This window comes from Pyxicephalus adspersus, chromosome 2 (assembly GCF_032062135.1).
Source record: "Pyxicephalus adspersus chromosome 2, UCB_Pads_2.0, whole genome shotgun sequence".
Lineage (NCBI taxonomy): Eukaryota > Metazoa > Chordata > Amphibia > Anura > Pyxicephalidae > Pyxicephalus > Pyxicephalus adspersus.
The window spans coordinates 35,760,012-35,782,343 of NC_092859.1; the positions used below are offsets into that span (position 1 = coordinate 35,760,012).

General features: G+C 36.6%; 2 protein-coding genes across 2 annotated transcripts in view; both read right to left on the reverse strand.

The window, feature by feature from the left end:
- RFX4 (regulatory factor X4) overlaps window positions 1-4,168 on the reverse strand; it is a 52,734-nt gene extending 48,566 nt beyond the window's left edge. The window contains 2 exon segments of the mRNA XM_072400409.1: window positions 3,918-3,994; window positions 4,068-4,168. Coding sequence (XP_072256510.1) covers window positions 3,918-3,994; window positions 4,068-4,168 — 178 coding nt within the window.
- Window positions 4,169-13,485: 9,317 nt separating this feature from the next.
- POLR3B (RNA polymerase III subunit B) overlaps window positions 13,486-22,332 on the reverse strand; it is a 59,841-nt gene continuing 50,994 nt past the window's right edge. Inside the window, exons 24-28 of the mRNA XM_072400410.1 lie at window positions 21,636-21,739; window positions 19,186-19,352; window positions 17,616-17,729; window positions 15,413-15,586; window positions 13,486-14,853 (exon numbers count right to left, since the gene is read on the reverse strand). Coding sequence (XP_072256511.1) covers window positions 14,724-14,853; window positions 15,413-15,586; window positions 17,616-17,729; window positions 19,186-19,352; window positions 21,636-21,739 — 689 coding nt within the window. The 3' untranslated portion in view covers window positions 13,486-14,723. The remainder of the gene's footprint in view (window positions 14,854-15,412; window positions 15,587-17,615; window positions 17,730-19,185; window positions 19,353-21,635; window positions 21,740-22,332) is intronic.

Sequence of the window (22,332 nt, forward strand, 5' to 3'; positions counted from 1 at the left end):
CCGCTAAAACCACTTTTATGTCAATAATTCAATAAGTAAATAAATTCTACTTTGATTGTACCATGTCAGCTATCAACAAGAGTACAAATCCTTAAAATTAAACTAGAGGGAAGCTCTTGGAGAACTTTTTTAGTTTGCTAAAGAACTTTGTATTATAAACAATTGCTGATTTATTTTAATACTAGTTTTAACCATTTATTATCTTTGTTGCACCTCAGTTCTCTTACAGCCATTTTGCTACATGCACTCCAGCATGGCATTTCTCAGGACATGGTGACCGAACCTGCATAATATGTGTTGAAATGAACAAATATTGGTGCGTGTTGTAACCCTGTACCAGAACATATCTGAACAAGGACTTTAATGGGAGGATCTGCAGGTATTTTATTAAAAGCTGCATATTAAAAAAATGTAAAATTCATTTTTAAATTACATATTGGATTTTAAGGATTGGGATTACATGTTCTTAAAGTGATAATAGATAATGGTAAATTTAACATGTCTCTGATTGTGCATGGTTAACAGGAATGTAACACTTTATTGCTATGGGCTAGCACACAGCGGTGTTTGGGATGTAAATAACAAGAATTTTAAATTTCTTTTTAGTTTCCCGTGCAGTCACATGGAGGAATATAATATTTATAATCTGAATTTGAACACCCATGTGGGCTAGCTTTCTGTAAGCCACTGTGTATCCTACATATAGGGCATTTTAATTGGCAGTCAAATCTCACGTTATTGGAAAAGAGATCCAAAAGCCGATGTTATCCCAGAAAAGCTCCTGACACCCCTCTCCGTGCCATGGCAAGCTTTATATTACATGGGTGCTCTGAGACCTCCTAGGCCTCTGGTTGTAAAGCGTGTTAGCGCCGAGTGTTCTGCAGACTTTTTTATTCAGAAGCCGCAGGAATCTTGCTTTATGCAGCGAGACGCATGCTCAATTGGATCTTACTGCCTCAGCATTCAATCCCTTTTGTTAGTTTTTTATTTCTCAAAGAAACAGCTCGCCTGGTGTCTTTAGCTCACACAAAACTGCTAACTCATAATATTTTGCTGTAGCTGATCTCTTACCACCCAATGGTATCCATGACAACTGTCCCATGGATGGTTACCATGGAGACGAGCCCCTGCAAACTTTACACACAACTTTCAAAAGTAACTTCTCCAAACTGTTGTTTCTTGCAAATGTCGCCTGAATCTCTACTGTGCAGAAGATGAGAAGTTCAAAGAAACCCATGGAATTAGCTAATTGTTGTTCGTGGAACAAAAATTCAAACTAGGTACAAATTGTTGATCTTGATTGCCCTTTTCGCAGCCAGAAAAGATTTTCCTTTTGAGGAAATGGGTACATGTTCCAAAGGAGTTTTCAAAACTCTTCAGGTTATAGTTATTATGACTTGTCAATTTTTAATAAAGTAATGACCTTTTTGATTGTTTTTTTTCAGCTTTGAATAAAAGGCAAATGTAACTTTTATTTTTGTTTTATTGTGCCAAATTCATATTGAGCCTTCCACATCTAAATGCAAAAGGTTCTTCCATACAGGAACTAAATTAAAAATGTCTTTTCTTTTTTTTTTTTATTAGCCTTCTAAAGTAGAACTCGAAAGAGCAAATACTATTTTTTGTAATATACAATGTTTTCAAACTAGGGCAACATAAGTATATATATATATATATATATATATATATATATATGTGCATTCTTGTGGAGGATAGTGTAAAAAATGTATACTGAAACATTTTCAATTTTTTAACTAATATTCCTTTACATTACCATCTATCTAACAAGTTTAATATTATTAATAATAATTATTATTTATTGTTTTTTTAATAAAATACATATAGTTATATTATTAACACATCCTTGTATGCTTTTATATACTTGTTCATTTATTTATTTGGTATTATACTTTTTCCTGTTATGCCATGTCTATGCCATGAGACTCAACAATGTGTATATTGTGGTATGCTTAGTGTGAAACTTTCCATGGGGAGTAAAGCTGCTAGCTGCAGCTGTGTTATTAACATTCTACTGAATAATTAGATCAGCGGACTGAAGAAGAGCCATGTAATGAAATATAGTGATCTAAGGAAAGCCATTAAACAGATTATACTGGTGACTGCCTACTGTGCTCCAAAGAATCACCAGTTTGCTGCACCTAACACTTGTTACTTGTGGATGAAAAGGGGCTTCAAAAACACTGTCCACCAGCTGATACCTAGGGTAATGCACATCTGAATGTGAACGCACACACATACACAGATATATATAGTTATATAGTATTTAGTATATAGTTATACATTTATTCTTACATCTATCGCTTGTGCCATTAGTATAGTTTCAGTTACTAACATACAGAAATATAATATAAAGGACAATTACCTAGAAAATATTAATTGCATTCAGTATTTGTACAGTTAATGTAAACTTCAATACTTTTTCAAATTATATTCAATCAATATAAAATCTATCTATCTATTGACATGTTTATCTAAATACAAATAAAAAAACAAAACTATATCATATCACTGAGGCTGATTTACTAAAGGAGTTGTCAATCTTCATGCAATAAATTGTGTGACTATTCACTTGAATAATCTAATCATGTGAAAAGCAAATTCCTTTTCTATTTACATGAGTATTAAAAGCTTTTCACACAATTGGATTACTGAAATTAATATTTACAAAAATGTTTGTGTTATGGGTGTAAACTTTTTTTATAAATTTTTTTTTTTTAATAAATCAACCCAATAATGTTTTTACTTTGCTTTTTAAACCCACCATGTACACCAAATCTTTATTATTGTAAATGTATCTATCTGTAAAAGTTTAAGTGGACTTCTTTATCCTCCCTTTTTATATGAAATGCCTTACGGTAAAATTCGTTAACACAACTTGGTATATCATTCACTTTAAATGTGACTCCAGAGGGGGAAAAAACTTCAGCCCTGCTTGTTAAATATCTCCAGGTCTTTTGTTGTGTTTTAAATAGCATGATTATGATAATATATTTCTGTCCTAGTATGAATGGCTCCGTAGAACAGCTTAATCTCAATTAATTTAAGCTGGACTGTGTAGAAACAACTTTATCCCAGGCTGGGTTATAATGCTGCTTAATATTCCTCCCCTGCTATTGAGGAAAGTGACATTGTTGCATAAAAACTGAGTTAATAACCTGCATAAAGTTAGATGTTGTTAAAAGATTTAGTTATGGTTGGGCTTCTGAGTATTTAATGGAGGAGATTAATGCAATGATGTATCAGAGTATAATTACAGTGCAACACTATGGTGGTAAAAGACTATATATTGCTCGGGAATGAAGATGAGTACATATTACTTATAAAGTAGGAAGGAGTAACAAGTGGTTAAATCACTTTGCATTATAATTGTCTGATAAAAATTCATGCACTCTAATATATATATATATATATATATATATTGTTCTCTTCTATTTCTTTACTACATAGGTTACTGTAAATTAAATGTGATCCCATTAGCTGCAGACAACAGGTGTCCAGGCACAGTATAGTACAGGTTGCTTATGAGCAGCAAGTGATGATGTACTGTGGATGTCAACATTTCACACGTTTACAAAAGCTAATATTTTTTTTGCAAACTTAGGGAAGAAAATGTAAAACTTTTAAGTCATAGCCTAGTTTATAAGCTCTCAAATCCTATATTTTAAACATTGCTGTAATGACAACTTTTGTTACTTTTTCCTTTTAAATAAACATATTGGTATTTTTAAAACTGCAAAGTGCATCTGTGACATTCCGAATAGGTAGGTTGTATTCAGGGGTAGGGTTCTTTGAAGTATTTAATGAGTCCTGAGAAAGTTGGATTTCCTCAGAGCTGAATTAGTTAATGCATGCCTGTATATAGGAGGATAGGTAGAGTAGAGAGTGGTTTTACTAACCTGTGGAGTCCATATCTGTTTCTTCCAGTATTCCACAATGCATACTCTTCCCATGGGCAGTACACAAGACCAAAATCCTGGGGATGTCTGACCCCTGTAACTCAGCAATGGACACAGCGAATTGGGAACAAGCAGTGGAAGAAGGGACACTTGGTAATCCAGTGGGGCAGAGACAGACCACTCACAATGTTTGCTGATGTTGCATGGGAAAAAGCATCATTTTATAGGAGCCCTGATGGGAGACATGTCATTGATAGGCCAGTCTGTCTGATGAATGGCTGGTAGTCAGATGGGGAGGTGGCAAGGCTCAATGTGAAGCCCATTGTGGGGCTGTTTTGAATAATAAAGACTTTCCTCCGAAAAGGGGGGCTTAAATCTACGCAATCCCAGCACTTCAACCCCCCTTCTTTCTATTATAAAACCCTTTATTACTTAAACTTTTACAGGCTTGTCTTCCATCCATGCAAAAAAAAACCTGGCTGTTCTAGTCTAGCCCTTACCGTCTACCCAAACCATATATAATAATGCATAATGTACATTGCATGTCATTATCTTGCCTTGTCTATCCAAGTTGAATTTAATGGCTCAGACAAGTACAGTGTGCAAAGTGCAAAACCAATTAAAGCCTATGAAAATTATTTCTACATACGTTTCAGGGTACTAAATGTGGTTGCTTTGGGTTACTAGACTTTAAAGAGCTGTTTAATGCTGTTTGTAATAAAAGAGTATCATTTAATAAATCAATATATTAATATTTCAGTTTATAAAGCCCTGTAGATCATGGTTCGGTTGAAAGTAGCTGGTAGGCAATATTACATTTAGAAGCAACAAGAAGCAATTTGAAAGGATTGTCTTTTAATGCAGAAGTTGGATTTTGACGTAGTTCATTCTTTTGATGTAGTTTTCAGTCCTGTGCACAATTTATAGCAGGTGATCATCTTCATGCTCAGAGAGGAGCAGCAGAGAACCAAGCATTCTCCAAAATCCTGCAAGCAGTACGGTTAAAGTCTTGGAAGTGAATGTTATAAGTGAAAAGCCAGTGCTTTTCAGCGATGATAAAGTGGCTCAGTTTTTTTTTTTTTTTGGGGAAGGAAAATCTGTGATTAGAATATGAATAGAACTCCAACAGGGGAAGAAAAAGGAGATTACAGATGAATTGCTTTCAGCAGGGACAAGAGCTTTGCTCCCTCCTCCGCAAACAGCAAACTATACCAGTGCTAGACAGGAAACAAGGCATCTCACACTAAAATCACTTTCCCTGACCAGGCAGCCCCAACTAAAGACACATTATCACTGTCATTACTACTGTTATCTTTTCACAGGATGCCCTGTGAAAGTTTTCCTTAAAGTGCATTGCACTACACATCTGATTGTCACTGACAAATATCTGTACTCTGCAGAAGAAAGGTGAAAAAGTAAACTTGGTAAATACGTAAAACGCGTTTGGAATGCTTAAAGTGGATGTAACTTTTTTGTAATATTTTTTTAAGGTATTATACATCAGATTGATGGACAAATTAATTTATGTTAATGTTTTAGAAACTTTTCTCTATGTATATTTTGGAGTTATATATAACTCAGCTACTTGCTTTTCAGTGTTATATAAAGGTTTTGTTTTACGGTTGCATTTTACAATATAGTCCAAGAGCTTGCTTTACTAAAGGGGTAGAGCTTGATCACTTTGCAATGGAAATTTTACTTGGTTTAGGGAATGTAGTGAACATTCACTTAGCAAACAAACATGTGCAAGAAAATAAAAAAAGTCATCACAGATTTATCTCATTAGCTAGGTGTAAATTCTGTTGCAAAATGAAATTTATTTTGCAAAGTGAACATTTTTTGTTCACTTTGGTAAACCATTGCCTATGAGTTGGGTGAGCCATAAAAAACCATGCACTCCCTGTGGGGTTTATATAGTGGGAATGGTTTACTAAAAGAACTGAGAATCTTCACTGGATAAATTGAGTGAAGGTTAGTTTTACATATTCAATCATGCAAAACACCCATTTCAGTTGAATTATTTTATCTAAACATGACTGGGTTCTCATTGAATGAAGATTCATTATTACATTTATTGAATAAAAATTCTCAACAACAGGGATGGATTACCCCTTTATATCAAAAGTAATTACATAGGGCTACTGAGCACTCCTCCCCTGGTTTTTCAATCAATGGATCTTTGATTGTAATACAGTACCACAAAAAGACCGAGTTAGTATGGAAAAGATATAAAACAATTATCCACTAAACATACTATACCTTCACTTAATGGCTATATTAACTTGTGAAGAGCCTTGCACATAATTAAAAGTAAAAATTTGAAAAAATATCAATTTTCAAACAGATCATATATCAGATTTAAATTTTAGGGTGGCCAAGTCACAGAACAGACCTCAGTACCACTGAAATGCTGTGGGTCTAAAGGAAGCCATTCATATATTTATCAAGAAAGGGCCATTTCTTAATGAATATTTGGTAGCACTGCTAAATAGACAGCAGAGGAAATTCAGCATCTTTGGCATATTTAGAAATATAAAAAGAAACAGCCAATCAAATTCAGATAACTTGTACATAGGTTCAGGGGCAGAGGTAGCCTACAGTGGGTCCCTGTGCAGAACTGAATTGGAGCCCCCCCGCTAAACTGACTTTAGGCTCCTGTGGGGGCCCCTGTACAGTGGCACACGTCACACTTCCCTATGTCTGCCCCTACATAGGCTGATTGGATTTGGGGCTCTCAATGATGCTTTGTGCTTGACACTACTAAGAATGATTTAAAAATGGCTGCCACTGCAATCAGTTTATTACTACACTGTGCAACAACATCCTGCACACTTTTTTAACATTATTCAAAAATTTCTAAATAGGGTTGTAAATATAAGTAGTTTGATTGATATATTATTGATTCAGCATTTGAATTGATTATAAATAGTACATAGTGTATGGCTAGCCTAAATCCGCTGTAATCACAACATGTGTAGATTTACTGTCTGTTCCTGTTCCTCTTATAATGCAAAAAGTGTTGGCTTTCCAATCAATTTCTGTTTTAATAACTGAGATCACCAATAGTAAGGGGTAAACTGATGTTCATTATAGGGTTTATAGAACATTTAGTGGATCAGTATTAGCACAATGTAGACAAAAATATTTGTATTGTGTAAGTCATTAAAACAATCAATATTGTGTTTCTATGGATTGTGTTTGCCTTATAATTAATATTTTGCTGACTTGTGTACCATCATGATAGATGGATGGACGGATAACATAATGTAGTTCATATTTGCTTTCATCTCAATAAGAGAGCAGTAAAAAGGATGTGGTTAGTAAATTGCAGGAAGTGTCCCCTATGTCAGTGTCTGTTGTGGTCACTCTGTGTCTAATGACTTTGTGTTAAAATGATGCCACTGCCTGGAGCTCATTACTAACTGATTAGGTCTGACAGGTGCAGCAGAGGGGGCTGACCTCCGATCTACAGCCAGGCCAGCCTCTCGGCCTCCTCTGTCTCCGCTTACCACCGTAGGTGAGGACAAAACCTTTAAGCCAATTACTGCAGATAAAGCAGTATCATTCCATGTGTATCCTGAGCAGACCTTTGCTTCATTAGGGTCATTTAGAGAATAGAAAGGATTTCCCTTAATTACAATACAACAAAGGAAATAAAGGATTTGTGTAATTATTGTATCCTGGATAGAACATAGCTAATACTGTATACAAATAGCATCTATCTATCTATCTATCTATCCATCTATAATCTATCTATCTATCCATCTATAATCTATCTATCTATCTATCTATCTATCTATCTATCTATCTATCTATCTATCTATCTATCTATCTATCTAATCTATCTATCTATCCATCTCAGTTGAGTCTTTAATTGTGTTTTTGTGATAAGGAACCAGGACATTAAAGGTAATAACAAATAATGTTTTTTACAAACATGTTAAAATATTATAATTAAAGGGTGAAAATGGAGATTTTGTCAGACAGAATGTGATTATTTTGTAAATAAATGACCACTACTTATGTATTGTAACATGTTAGCAGTAAACATTACAATTTTTTGCATGACATATCATAATACCAAAAAAGTTATGTTTTCAATTAAGTAATTTATATTGGTTTGGATTACAATAATCACACATTTATATCCACTTGTTTGTTTGTTTTTTTGCTGTTAGTGAACCGATTGATGAAGTTTCTCTTTTTTTTGTCCTGATGACTAAGGAAGAAGCAAAGTTAATTTTGTGTAAGGCTACTTTGCTTAGTCATGTGCACAGTATAGGGCCTATTAATACATGTTTTCACCTAGGACATTATTCTAATGTGTGTACAAAACCTTAGTCTTGATGGTGTCTCAGCTGGAGTCCTGACCTCTGTAAGATAGCTAGAAAGCCCTGGAGCAAACCTCTGCAGGCATATGTACATAGGGGTCTGTTTAAACAACTTTAAGCAAAACTTACACATTTTACACATTGGATGAGAATTCTATTAAAAGTTGGGTGCGTTTGGGGTAAAAACATTTATAAACAGACCCCTTTAAATGTATAGGGTCCTCTCCTCCTGTATCACTGTCTGTATTAGTCTGTCATTTGCAATCCCTATTTAATGTACAGCGCTGCGTAATATGTTGGCGCTATATAAATCCTGTTTAATAATAATAATAATAATAATAATAATAATAATAATAATAATATAGACCTTGCAATGATTTTCTCCTGGACATTATAGCTAACATACCATAACTGGTACTGCTGCCTCTATCTTACAAAGACTCCAGCTGGGATATCATACAGACTGGCAATGTAGCAAAGTAAATGAATACCTTCCCTGATCATTTCAAGCAAAAGTAGAATGAGTGCTGTACATACAGCGCTGTTTTGTTATAAGAATATGGGGGAGGGAAGGACAAATGGAAGGCACCCCACTGTGCCCTCCCCAATAAAGAAAGTTACAGTTTTGCCTGCGTGGCTTTTCATTGTTCTTGCAGGAGAGATCTCTGAATGACATTGGGGGACCATTGTACATATGCTAGATATTCACCTGCAATTATCGCAATTGTTTGTCTTGATTGCCAATTATACAGTGTATGTACACAGCCTAAAGTTGACTATACACAGGTCGATTTTCCTATTTGATTGAGAGATCAGTTCAATCGTTGCTTCAAATTTACCATAAATCTATTCTAAACTTCTGAATTTTATCAACCATAAGTGAGAAAAATCAGGTATAGAAACAAAAGAACCCTGGTAGGTCAGAAAATTTTTGCAAACCATACAAGTAACTGGTGGAGTTTTGAGACAAAATAGTTACCAGGAGTTCAACTTTAAAGATACTTTGTTGACAGACTATTTGTTGTAACAAAGGTATCCTTATACCATTATCATTTAACATACTGTATGTTATGTGGGTTACCATTATTGGTATTGGTATTAATAATAATAATAATAATACTAATAATATTAATTGCGCCAACATATTACACAGCGCTATACATTAAAAAGGTTGCAAATGATAGACAGATACACATAATGACACAGGAGGAGAATAGGACCCTGCACAGAAGAGCTAACAATCTACCGTAGGAGATGTGTGTATATTTACCTGTGAAAGTCTTTCTTGTGTATACATCCAAACCAAAGATGTCCAAATCCAGGCACAATAGAACACAATGATCCAAGGAGCTCTGATCTTGTAGCAGAAGCACTGTAAAAGCCAGGGGTTACAGGTCAGCTTCAGCTGTCACAATATTGCAGCAAGTCATTGCTAGTCAGGGAGAAATGCTTTGGCCTTCTTTACCAGCCATCTATTCAGGGAGCTGCAAAGATTTACTCTGAGACTCCCACTGAGACAGTCAGACAAGTTCAGAGAAATCCTGCAAGCATGTAAGACTTCAGAGTTACAGAATCGTATTACTGATTTCACATCAGGCCTGGGAAAAGCCATAACAGAGTAATGGAAAAGAATATAACATGGCTCCGATGTCACATATTTTGCTTAAAAATCAGAGAGGACAATGTAGAGGGATGCACAAGGACAGTGTATAGAGCAGAGGTATTTTCTGTACAACTATATGTAAAAAAAAGTCATCAAGCACCAATAAGATCACTTTCAGACTTGTAGCAAAGTGCGGGATTATACTGCAGGCTTAACCCTGTTCCCAGTAGCTTCCAATCAACTGTATGGGAACCACTTTGTGCAAGCGTTTGTTCATGGCTAAGCTCTGGTTGCAGAATGGTTTCCCAGAAGTCACACTCCAGGAGGAAGAACTCCTCTGCCACTGCAAATACAAGGGCAATGTGCACAAAAAGTTGCCCTACAGTGCGGTTTGCAGGCATAGTAGCTGTTTGCTATGGCCCTGGTGCAGTTAAATATGCATTTTTCAAGTGTAAAAAGGGCCTCCAACCCCAACATGCAAAATATCCTTAGCATGAAATTCATATCATATCTGCTTCTTTTGGCCTCCTAAGAAAAGACAACTTTTGTTTAATCTTAACAAGACCTATTGGCAGTACTATTTCCTGCTTACTGGTCTCATTAACACAAGGCTGGTAGCCATTCTTTGGCCCTATGCGGAGTGACTCTTTAACAAAGTTAATTACAGTGCACTCCACCAATAGACAGTGACATCAGTAATATATAGGAGCTGAATATTTCTTTATATTAGGTGATCAGCAGGATTACAATGTGATTCAGCTAAAATTCCCTGAAATAAAAGGTAAGCCTGGTACATTCCTTATGACCTCTGACTGCTTCTTTAACATGGTAATAAAATAGTCTTTGTTCATTTTCCCTTAACTAATAAAGAGGATATATGGAGCATTCTTTCATGCTTGCTCACTTATTTACACTTTGACAGGTGCCTAGTTAAACCTCCACAATAAATATCTTTAATTAGTACAGTGATTCCAAGGAATATTCTAACCTCAAAGAAAAGGCGGATCTAAGAAGGACGACTTTAATATTAGTGAAGGTTTTCTTTTTAGGCAAGTAGTTGGGCTGATGCATATTCATAATCCATCTTTACCACTGCTAGATAACCCACTCTGAGAAATGCCATATTGTCTTTGGCATACTGCATTTATTGTATTTTATGTATGATTTTACCTGCAAAAGCCTCTCTTGTGTCGACATCCAAAAGCCCTGGGCATCTTGCATGTGATGTCTGTAGCTCTAGCAGACTCATAAGTGACATATATACATTCATATATACACAAAATAAAAATGTTGGGAGGTAAGGGAGATGTGAATGAGGTAGGACAGCATGGAGAGTAATTAGAAACTCCTAGGAGTGCAAGCAAGGAGTGCTTGACTTTCCAAATTATTTGCAATTGCAATAAAAACAAATTACTTATAGAAGTGATAAAACTGCAGGTAAGCATGCAGAATATTATTTTTTCCTTTGACAGGGTCTCTTTAGGCTGTAACATACTTGAGGTCTTCAAGGGGTTACATATAACAGAAGAAGTGTACTCCACATGAGTCAGTCTGATAATTCAGCATGTTATAGGGATTAGCAGCTGATCAAGGCAGTAGAGGTGTATTATACGGTCACATCTTTTACCAATTATATTCCCAGATCTGTATGCCTGAGGTAAGGCAGGAGGATTTTATGGTAAATCCTTTCTAAAAAGTGTTGTTCTAGTCACCTTATTCCATCTGTCACCAAATACAAATGTAACTGAACACCTGGAAGGATTCTGTCTAATCGCAACCACTAAAAATTAAAGACGACCAGATTTTGATGGTACGAAGACCATACAGGATTGGCTATTAGAACTTATATCCGAATCCCAGCTTTCCCTTTAGTCTTGTTTAGACTTATCTTTTGTACTGAAATTCCATACTCTGATTTCATTGAGTTTCTGATAATGTGCAGTAGAAGCCACAGCAAGTCAGATAGAACCAGCCTTATTTCCTGGCTGGATGGGCTTCCAATATCATTCAGCCCTTTCCTATTGTTCCTTGCCCTCCCTTAATTTCCAATCATCAATACACATTTGGGTGTTACCTAAGGTGGTCTGCATGCCAAATCAGTCTGCCTAGGAACCCCCACTCCTACCCACCTATCAAAGCAGTTTGATAGTTGTGTAACACCCAAGAGACAGCCCACCGCTTGCAGTAAGACTATGCGCTCTAGAGAAGTATTTTCAGCAAGCGATGTACAGCACCTTGCCAGTTCCTCCCATTAGACCATGATCTGTTTGCATTGCATAGAGAAGCACAAACACTGAATGACAACATCAGTATAACACAAGCAAAATATGCAGAATAAATGACAATTCTAGAAAAAAAAATTATTTCCAGTTTTAATTAGGGGGTGGGAAGGTAAGAACCTAGATCAGGTTTTGCTGAATTATTTTTTGTTAATGGGTGTCCAAACCAAACTGTATAAAGAATTATGTCTTTAAAGTCTATGCCACTTTAAATACATAAATAAACACATAAATTTAAATTTCATTATGATTTTTTATTGTTCCCCTTGCACTGCATTCATTATGACCAACACACCTCAATCATCTATATTGTAGGTTAGAATGAATAGCATGATAATATTAGAACGTATCCACTCCAAACAAGCTAAATGTACAGTTGACCACGGAGATTAATGAGGACTTGCATTGCTCCATCTTCTATCCTTAAAAGAGGAAAAAATCACTATTTTGGATTTCTGACATAATGGAGACATGTACATACCCCTTCTGTTCTAGGCTTTACTGCACCTTACTACTTTCAAAGATTGAATCCATGTCTTCTCAGCTGCCACCTGCTGGATACTTCCTAAAGTATCAGCAAATTAGACTTTATAGCCTATAACTGCTTGCCAATTAAAATTTTTAAAAAAATGTATCGGTCGGCTTGGTTCGGATTTTTTCTTTACTGTACTTTGCACATATTTGGTCTCTGTCCTGTTGCCACTTGAACTTTCTTAAAGTACAGTTTCTTGCATATCAAATTTATACGTTTTTAAATAAAGTCATATTTCTGATTGAGCAAAGGATACTGGCTTATCATTTCTTTATATGAGCAGATCATCTGGGATCCATGGCTAACTCTATATCGGTTGTGGCCATTTTTCGAGAACCCCCACTAAACTTCTATAGGACTTCTATAATACTGACCAAAGGAAGGCGAGGAGCTGATGGCCGTCCTTCTAATAGCACACCATTCTGTAGTGTCAGAGAAATTGGTGGGACATACATTACAGAATTCAAATGTGGACGATAAGCTAAGTGTGGGCTTCTGTAAACAGTTTAAAGCACACTATACAAGCCTGCAAATTTTTTATTTACCATTCCCATTTAGTAGTAGATGTAAACCTAATCTCCATATTCTCTATATTTCATATAATATTTAACGTAAATGTGGGTGTGTTAAACCTCCGCAGTGGTCTTTTTTCAAAGGTCCAAGACATCTCCAACCGAGTCAGACCTAAAGCTCTCCAATATACAGGGAGTATGATGTGGATTTGATACCAATAGCTTAGCATGGGGCGGAGCAGACACTTCAGATTCATAATATATAGCTTGGGACTAAGCAACCCATAGAAAGCAAAAATTCAGAAAAAAAAAACATCACATATATTGTTTATTAGAAGTTGGCAGACTGTACATAATATACTGTAATATACATAACAAAAAAAAAAAAAAAAAAGAAAAAAAGTTCATATCAAACATCTTTCAGTGTCATCTAAACATCATCTTATGTTACAGATATTATACAAAAGCTCAACAATGCACTCTCTTGTACAAGTGAGGAACAGAAATGAACACTTTTTTAAGCTGCCATTTTCACAGACCGCACTTAAGTACGGAGAAAACTGAGTATCTGCCACATTGCGTTTCTTCTTCTATATTTACCTGTCACTTTGCAGCCATTTTAAAAAAATGTGTTATGATTAATGTTGCCAAGATAGGCATTATTTGCCTAAGTTTACCCAGAACTATTCCATACCATTATTCAGGTTTAAACTTGTACCAAAATAAATGAAGAATGAAGGCTGGAATATGATTGGTAGCTTTGGTTAGATTCAGATTACTAAATACAAAGAAAGCTGTACAGTGTTACTAATCAAAGATCTCCCTGACATGAGGGACAGGAATAACTTTGTTAGAGGTTGCAAGTCTCATGGCTGCATGGTACAAAGGTCGCACCTAACAAATCATTGTTTCTTTGGCTTCTGTTAACCAATTTAGACATTAAAGGCCCATTCACACCAATGTGTCACAGGTAAAAAGAGAACTTTATTGCAAGCTACTAAGTGCAATGCAATTCATTCTGAATGGCACCTCTATGCACCTGATACAATATCTCTTAAAACCCATTGTGGTGCATTGGCAGCCCACTAAAGATGAATAGGCTGCTTTAATTTAAAGCACAGTAATGCACCACAAAGCAGTGGAATACAAATAGGACCTTAGGGGATATTAGAAAAATGTAAAATCTGTATAGTGTTCTCCCCAGCCCCTTTTAGCCGGGGGCACCACCTGGTCTGTTTCGGGGTGGTACTAAAGAGTTGGGTCACAATACAGAAGCTGCCACCCACGTACAGCTTTTTCCCACCCGGCATAAAGACATTTCTGGGTTTAACACTGCTGTATGTTGTAAAGTTTTCTGCAGTGACTACAAGAGCAAAAACGTTTTAAACTACAGGGATATTGTTATAATAGCTGTGGAATGACAATTTAGTTTTATGTCTTGAGGCACAATGTAAAATGTACTCTATTCTTTTTATAAAATGGCAGTATTTGTGTACCAAGTGACAGGTCAACTCAAAGGCTCACTTTTCTTTAAATACCCAATACTTTCCTATTCATTGTATCTTGACAGTTTTAGTCTTGGTATGATATTCATTGACTGCAGTTCTTGGAATAGTAACTTGCAGGCGTATGGGATCCTCAGGGAGGAGACATGACAGGAGGACTTGCAGTAATGGCACCTGGAAAGAGACACACAGTGAGAATGGCCTGTTCTAGAAAAATCAAATACAAGCAGATTTTCCATACCTACCTACCTACCCCAGGTTACACCAACAAATATACGTAGCTGAGTGACATGTTTTTTGGAGCTCACTTTGGGAGAGTCAACAACTGTTTGAAATGCTGACAGGTTTAAAGTAACTATGCTGTCACAAAGGAACTTTCAAGACTGTATCAAAGATAACACTGCTAAATAACCTCATGCTTACTACATGCAGAAAGGGTCAGTTGCCTGGTCCTCACTGCACTCGGTTAGTCTGCTGGCTCCCACACCATTAATGTGTCCTGCAGTGGTTTATAGACTGATGGATAGAACCCCAGAGCACTGTGAGGGAACAGGTATCTGAAAAATAATGGATGTGGGAGTTTCTTTAGCAGCAGTATCTCTGTGACAGAGAAAATAGCTATCACAGATAACAGGCCAAGTATCAAGGGTCTTCTTGTACAGGTAGCAGTATTTAATTCTTTTGTGAAGACAACTTGCTTTAAATACCAAATAAATCTTTTTAGATTGCTTACCAGCCAGAATAGCCCAGAAGTCCACACTGTCCACAAACATCCACCTCAAAGGCATCACTAGAAATCATCAGCCTCTCTAGCAACAGCATGCTGGCTCCATAACCAATCAAACAATCTCGTTCCATTTCACCGAGACGCAAACCACCATCACGAGAACGTCCTTCAGTGGGCTGCCTGGATAAACAAAACAATAAGATGTTATGCATTATAAAACTAGAATGTATTCAAGAAAAAATTGAATGCAAAGTGGATCTCTTATTCCAGGGAATACTGGTTACTATATGTTAGCTAAAATTACATCCCTGGTTGCCAGGAAGCAATTTGGTTTTCTGGAGTAGTAAAAACATCTACAATTCTTTGTCAAGCCACATGATAAAGTATTCTTGGTTTACTGATAGAATAAAGGTAGGTGTATTTTCCAGAAGAATTAAAACAAGTTGTGCAGGTGCAGAAAGAAATGGGAACATAATCTAAATTTGCAATCTGTGCAGATATTTTTATTAGGATATGATCGTATTGCACACCGCCGCCCTGCAAGATTCCAGATAGTAAGGCATTGTGGATCCAAAAGTATCTCCAAGAGAAAGGTGTACTTTGAGTAATCTCTTGTGTTGAATTTACCCTAGTGGATGACTCCAATAAATCTGGTTCAGGAAGTGCGGTCACTTTGAATCAGCAAGGTGACAGTGTATCTAACCAGAAAAGATTAGACTGAACCACTTTTACCCCACACAATATTACAGGATTCCCAAATCAGTAAGGACAATAAAGCGAATCAATCCATTTAGATATCAAAAAAGCTAAAATGTACTATGGCATTTTTTCTTCCTGTAGTTTCTGTTATCTGAATCACAGACTTCTCAATCCAACATTGTTTTACCTATTGTTAAAGATATTATAGGATAATATGAACACAGTTAATAGTTGCATGTAATTCCAGGTTGTAGATTATGTGTTTAGAAGTTTTACATATCACAGAGGGTGATCTGATCCTAAAAGAAGTTAAATAGCAGCCGAGGTATTTGACTTGGAAAATCTCTATTGTAACTGCTCACAACAAAGGCTGAGCACATTAAAGAAGCTGAAGACAAGCAGGATATGGTGACAGCTTTTCCTGACAGCACTGCCTCCCCATCGGCCTTGTCTGCTGCAGATGTTACAGACGTTGCACTACGAGGATGTAGGAAGGGAGCACACATTATCCTGCCCGGCCTTCTACAAACAACCACAGTCTGAAGTGTCACTCACTGACAGTTTTTTGTATATTGATTATAGGGTGGGGAGGCAGGATGAGGGGGGAAATCTACATTTTAAGCATATCACAGAATGGCAAAGATATGCTCTGTTAGTGCAGTATGTATTCCCAAAAAACTGACAATATGCAACAGGAATGTAAGATTATTTATTAATTGCCTCTAAATCCTAAAGCCAAAAAAGGGAAGAAAATAAAACATGTTTCAGTCTGACACCATTCACTTCCTGTCTCATAAAAGAAATAAGTACAACAGTTGTCATCGGGGCGGGAAGGCACAGATGATAGAAGTATGAGATATTCTAACCCTTCCTGGCTCTGCTACAAATGTGTCCTTGTACCCCTGTTGGGTACAGCAATTAAAAACAATAACACTCCCATACTTTATCAAAAATCAATACCAAGTTTTGCTGGGGATGGGTTTTTCAAAGAAATCCTGTAATAAAGCAGAATACTGCAGCTGGAAATGTTGGCTGCTTGGCTAGCTGAAATGGAGTTGTTGGCTGTTTGTTCCCTGGCCTAAAAACAAGGTATACAAATCAACAGTAACAGCCAAAAAAAAAAAAAAAAAGTTATTTTTTTTTTTAATACGATTTTATTACAAACTAGGATATTTATGAAACACAGCTTTATTTAAAGCACAACTAGTTCACATGATTTATTTTAAAGAGCAAGTTCACCTGAAATAAATTCAACTAGGTTAGAATGTAAAACTGTAAAACACTAATTACTAATTTGCCACCATTTCCATTCCAACAGCCCTTAGATTGCAAGCTCTATTGGGAACACCAACACCACCCTGAATTTAATTTGATTTTTGGAGACCTCTTAAAAAAATGAGACATAAGAAAAGCAGACAAGCCACAGGGAAAACTGGCAGGTAATTGAAACACACTTATGTGATCCTGATGACATGCTTCTACTTGTATATGTCTGGAGAACAAACTTTACCTGGTAAGGACAGCTCTGGGTCCTCTGGCTCGGGCATGCATCTTATCCAGCACCATGTGCTTTAGTTTCTGGTAATACACAGGACCAAAGTAAATATAAGCTTCCAGGGGTTCCCTGCAAGAAATAATGGAGTAAAGTCAGACACTTTCTGGAAGCATGTTTTAAGGGAACCTGTTATTTTTGAAAAGAAAACAAACTGCTCCATCCAGGCAGTAGGCATAACTAATGTACCCGATAGGCCCAGTACATAAACTTAGCTGTCTTCAATCTAAGAAGACTTGGGTGAATTTGCACAGCCCTTGCACATGCCAGCACCCAAATTAAACAACTGGGTTTTCTCTTGCAGTGGATCAGTGTCATTACAACATGACATGCAAGAAAACACAAAGTTTAACCTCTGGGCTCTCTGAAACTTTCTCTAGAGACGCTGGTCTACCAGACCTAATCTGTGGCAGTCCTTCTCCCAGTTTACAGGCTTCACACACCCTTTCTGCCTGAGCCATACCTGGCCTAAGGCTGCCACTTCCCCCTGACTCAAAGGCAGATGCATTTTTATCAATGGCCAGGTGCAGCAGAGCAATTCCAATTTCTGGCCTGGAAAAAGCATGGAGTGCCTAGCCCAACCATTCCTTCCATGACACTCTGGCCTGGATCCCAAATGAAGAGCAGCAACATATTTACACATGGCCTTATCCAGAACCTTTAATCCCCTTTCCAGGAGAATTAGAGATAAATTATGCCAAGTACCCTGTAAATTTGGCATCATATACCGGTATTTCATCCTGCTACACTATATACAATGCTACAATACAAAGTTTAGGAAATGGTATAGCATCCAAAGGAAATACATGTAACCAGCCTATAAATAAAACAACAAACTTGTTAATTTTGAAATCACAGCATGACCTCATTAACCTGTTTAGCATTGGCTCAGCTTAATGAAAAAAAGGCTTAGAAGTAAGCAGGTCACCCAAAATAAAAAAAAAAGGAAAAATATGCACCCTGCAAAAGACTATTCATAAAACATACTGGTTCAGTAGCAAGTGACTAATTACCATTCTTGTAAACTATAGCCACCAATCTTCAGCACTGGATGTCTCCTTGTTCTTAACCACTATGACACTCCAAAAACAAAGTATTAATGCAATGGACAGCACCAGAGAAAGTAGGATCTGGTCATTCAACAATATTGTGTTTTTTTGATGAGGATGATGGAAATCCTCTCAAACCACAGGTTTGCAGGAGGATAAGAACAGGAGCCCTTTTATAACAAAGTTGCTATAAAAAAAAATATGACCACATAAACATTTCTTTCAATCAATGTATCAAGTACAGAGATGGGGGGAAAAAAGGTCTCCAATACCATCAAACCTATAGCTTTTTTTTCACTACTTGCAGAGTGCACTTAAAAAAAATCTCTCTTCAAATGAAACAGGGAAGATTCTCCACACATCAGAGCAGGTATTGGCACTCTTTTTTCATTTTTACATTACAAATATGAAAAGGATATGCAATTCCATAAGTAATAGAATTCTACCACACAAATACCTTCATCTCTACTTTGTCTTACCCAGTGATTCCAGAGGTGACGTAATCTTTTCCCAAGTAGTTGTAGCCATATCGTATTAGGTCCTCACAGACGTCTTTCACTTTGCTGCCTCCAAAGGCAGTTCCATAATGAAACCTGCCATCCAGCACCCCTGCTTTCCCGGCTAGAAGTTCAATAAGCTTCCCAACCTATATAGAGGTAAGCAGAGAATATACTTAATACTTCATGTGTATATTTAGTTTTCTTTGAAGATCATACCAAATGAGAGGAAGTTATATATGGTAGCTAAAATGTCCGACATTTGTCCACAGCCACAAGAATAAAGCAATAAGAATAATTTACCAATATGTACGTCTATTCCCCTCATTTCACTTTAAAAGGATTGCAGCGAAAAAGAGTTTAAGAGTTTAAAGGTCTAGCCTTGCCCTTTTATGCCATGGGGTCAAACAATATACAGCATCAGAAGTCAGTGTCAAAGCCAAGCTGTAACAAGTGCAATATTTTGTCCTCACAATCACCTAATAATAAATAGCTGTCGGAGAGTCAGGAGACCACTAGCAATCTTCACCGTGACAAATGGAATTGCTGTGGATTAGAAGAAAACTATCTTACAGGGAATTTAAATCGTTCACTGGTCCCAATGTCTCTAAAGCCAGCATTAAAACCAGCTGGAAGTTTATTACTTTCACTTCAGAAAACAGGATTCCAGCAGCATAATAACAAAATGCTGTAGATCAATTTCAAGGGTCTCCGATGGTGTAAAAAACTCAGGTAGGCAAAAACAAAGAAAGTACAGTTAGGCATTTCTTCAAAACCTAAGAAAACATCTTTGAAATTTTCAAAATCCTGCAAACTTTAAAATTATTTGACATGTGCTAGTCTAGGTGTGGTTGAAGGAAGAAAAAACAGACGGGTATGTATATACAGAGGTGTTTGACCTGAAAATACCATTAAAAAAGGATTTCGGTTTATGCTCAGGTGACAAATTGACAGTTCTGATCTGTCAAACCAGAGACAAAAGACAAGCTGTTAAAAGTAAAACTTTTGCACAATGCTTTAAAAAAAAGCTTTTTAAAATGCATAAAAAAATAAAACAGACTGAACTCTTGAACTCATTTAATGTTTAAAAAATAAAACAATAATTTACAATAATATTATTTATTTACAATAATTTTATTGGCATTTCTGTTGATTTCTGTTTTGAATGTTGGCAGTGAGGGATGAATTTGTCCCTCTGTTTATTCTTCAGTCAATGTAATTTTCCTGTTTTTAGGAAAGGGTAGGTACCTCAGATTATATTTAAATTGCATATTATATATGATATGAAATCTCCATAATTTGTATTAATACCACCTGAAGGGTCACACATCAGCACATTCCCGACCTACCGTTCTTCTGTGCTAGTGGCAAGGTTCAACTACTGCCAGAGAATGAACAGGAGGGCTCTACCACATCTGAGCAGCCTAGAAGATTGCTATACTAAAAAGGTATTAAAAAAAGTTTGCAGCTTTTTTTCCTCATTTCAAATTATTGGAATCCTAAAGGCAGGTTCAGACCTGCTTCGGGATCCAGCGATTCTGTGTGGCTCCTGGTGGCTGGCAGCTTGCCAGCAACTCTGTTACTTACACTATAGCACTAGTTCTTAAAGCGTACCTGAACTCAGAAATTTCACTTTACATAAAAGGGTAGACAACCCTTTCATGTAAGGTAAAAACACTTTTTTTTTTTTAAGCGCAACACAAAGCGCAAAAAAAAAAAAAAAAAGCAGCACCGCCCCCTAATTCTCGATCGCCTAGGCGATCAACAATGAATGGGAACGCAAAGCCTTTCCAGGAGGCTCTTGGGTTCTCCTTTTGTGCATGCCCGCGCAAAAGGAGCCTTTTCGTGAAAAGAGAAAAATTTACCGATCTTGCGCATAGGCAACCTACGTCACCCAATCTCCTTCCTGGGTCGGGTGATGTAGGAAGAACAAGAGAAAATGACGCCCTCTGGCACGCCGGTTTGGAGACGGATACCGGGACGACACGGGACCTGATGGAAGACACCTCTGGACCAATCGACTGCGATGCAGGATTGAAGGTTAATGTATTTTTTTTTCCTTTGTTTTAGACACGTTTGAGTTTAGTTCCTCTTCAAGCCACCAGTCTGCTGATTTGACAGCTGATGGCAGTGAGCAGTACTAGTGACCCAAAGATAGCTGTAAGGGCTCATAAAGACCATCACTATTGGGGAATGCTGCATTTTGAACTCTAACAAAGAACATCTTTAATTATGCGCTCAATCACACGAAGAAAGCTTCTGCGTCCGAGATCTGCAAATGTGAACAGGATCACAAGAGGACCTGCTGAACTCAAAAACTGCATATGCTTAAAATAAAATCACAGTTTTACTAAAAAATTAGCAGTGACCTAAAGACCTGTGCGTGCTACATAAACTAAATAATCCCAACAGTAACAAAATAAGTTACCTACCGTCATACGTGATGGAAATCCGTGAGGATTCATAATGATATCTGGGCAAATGCCTGTGTCACAGAAGGGCATATCTTCCTGAGGGACAATCAAACCACACACACCTGCAAAAGTTTAAAAAGTTATATAAGCAAACCATTTTTTTATTGCTAAAAACATTATAAAACAAATTTATACATCTAATTTTTCTTTTTTTCTATGAAAGCACACAAAAATGTAACATACATTTATAAATATAGTTTATACATTTTTTTTATTACAAAATACAACACATTATTTTACACAATAAAATGCCTTTTTTGGATAGATTAGTAAATGTTTAAAATCATGTAAAGATTTTTTTTTTTTTTTTTTTACTATCATCTTTATCTAGTTGGCTAGAGCTACCGTCCCTCAGTACAGCAATCCAAAAGACAATGCTTACACTTTATGAACAACACTAATTTTTTGAACTGTGAGCAGGGGATGTGTTAGAGACCTGGAAAGCTGTGTTGAGCAGTGGTGTGACTCCATCATACAGTCAGCATAATGCAATCTCCTCACTGTAGCAAATAGCACAGTTAAAATAAAAAAGACACCCACAGTACTTTTAACACGGTCTTTGTTGATTTTAATAACTGATTTGTAATGAGAAAAACAAGAGAGCAGTCAAAATCCACATGCAAATCACTGCATGCAAATTAGGGAAGTGCCTGAG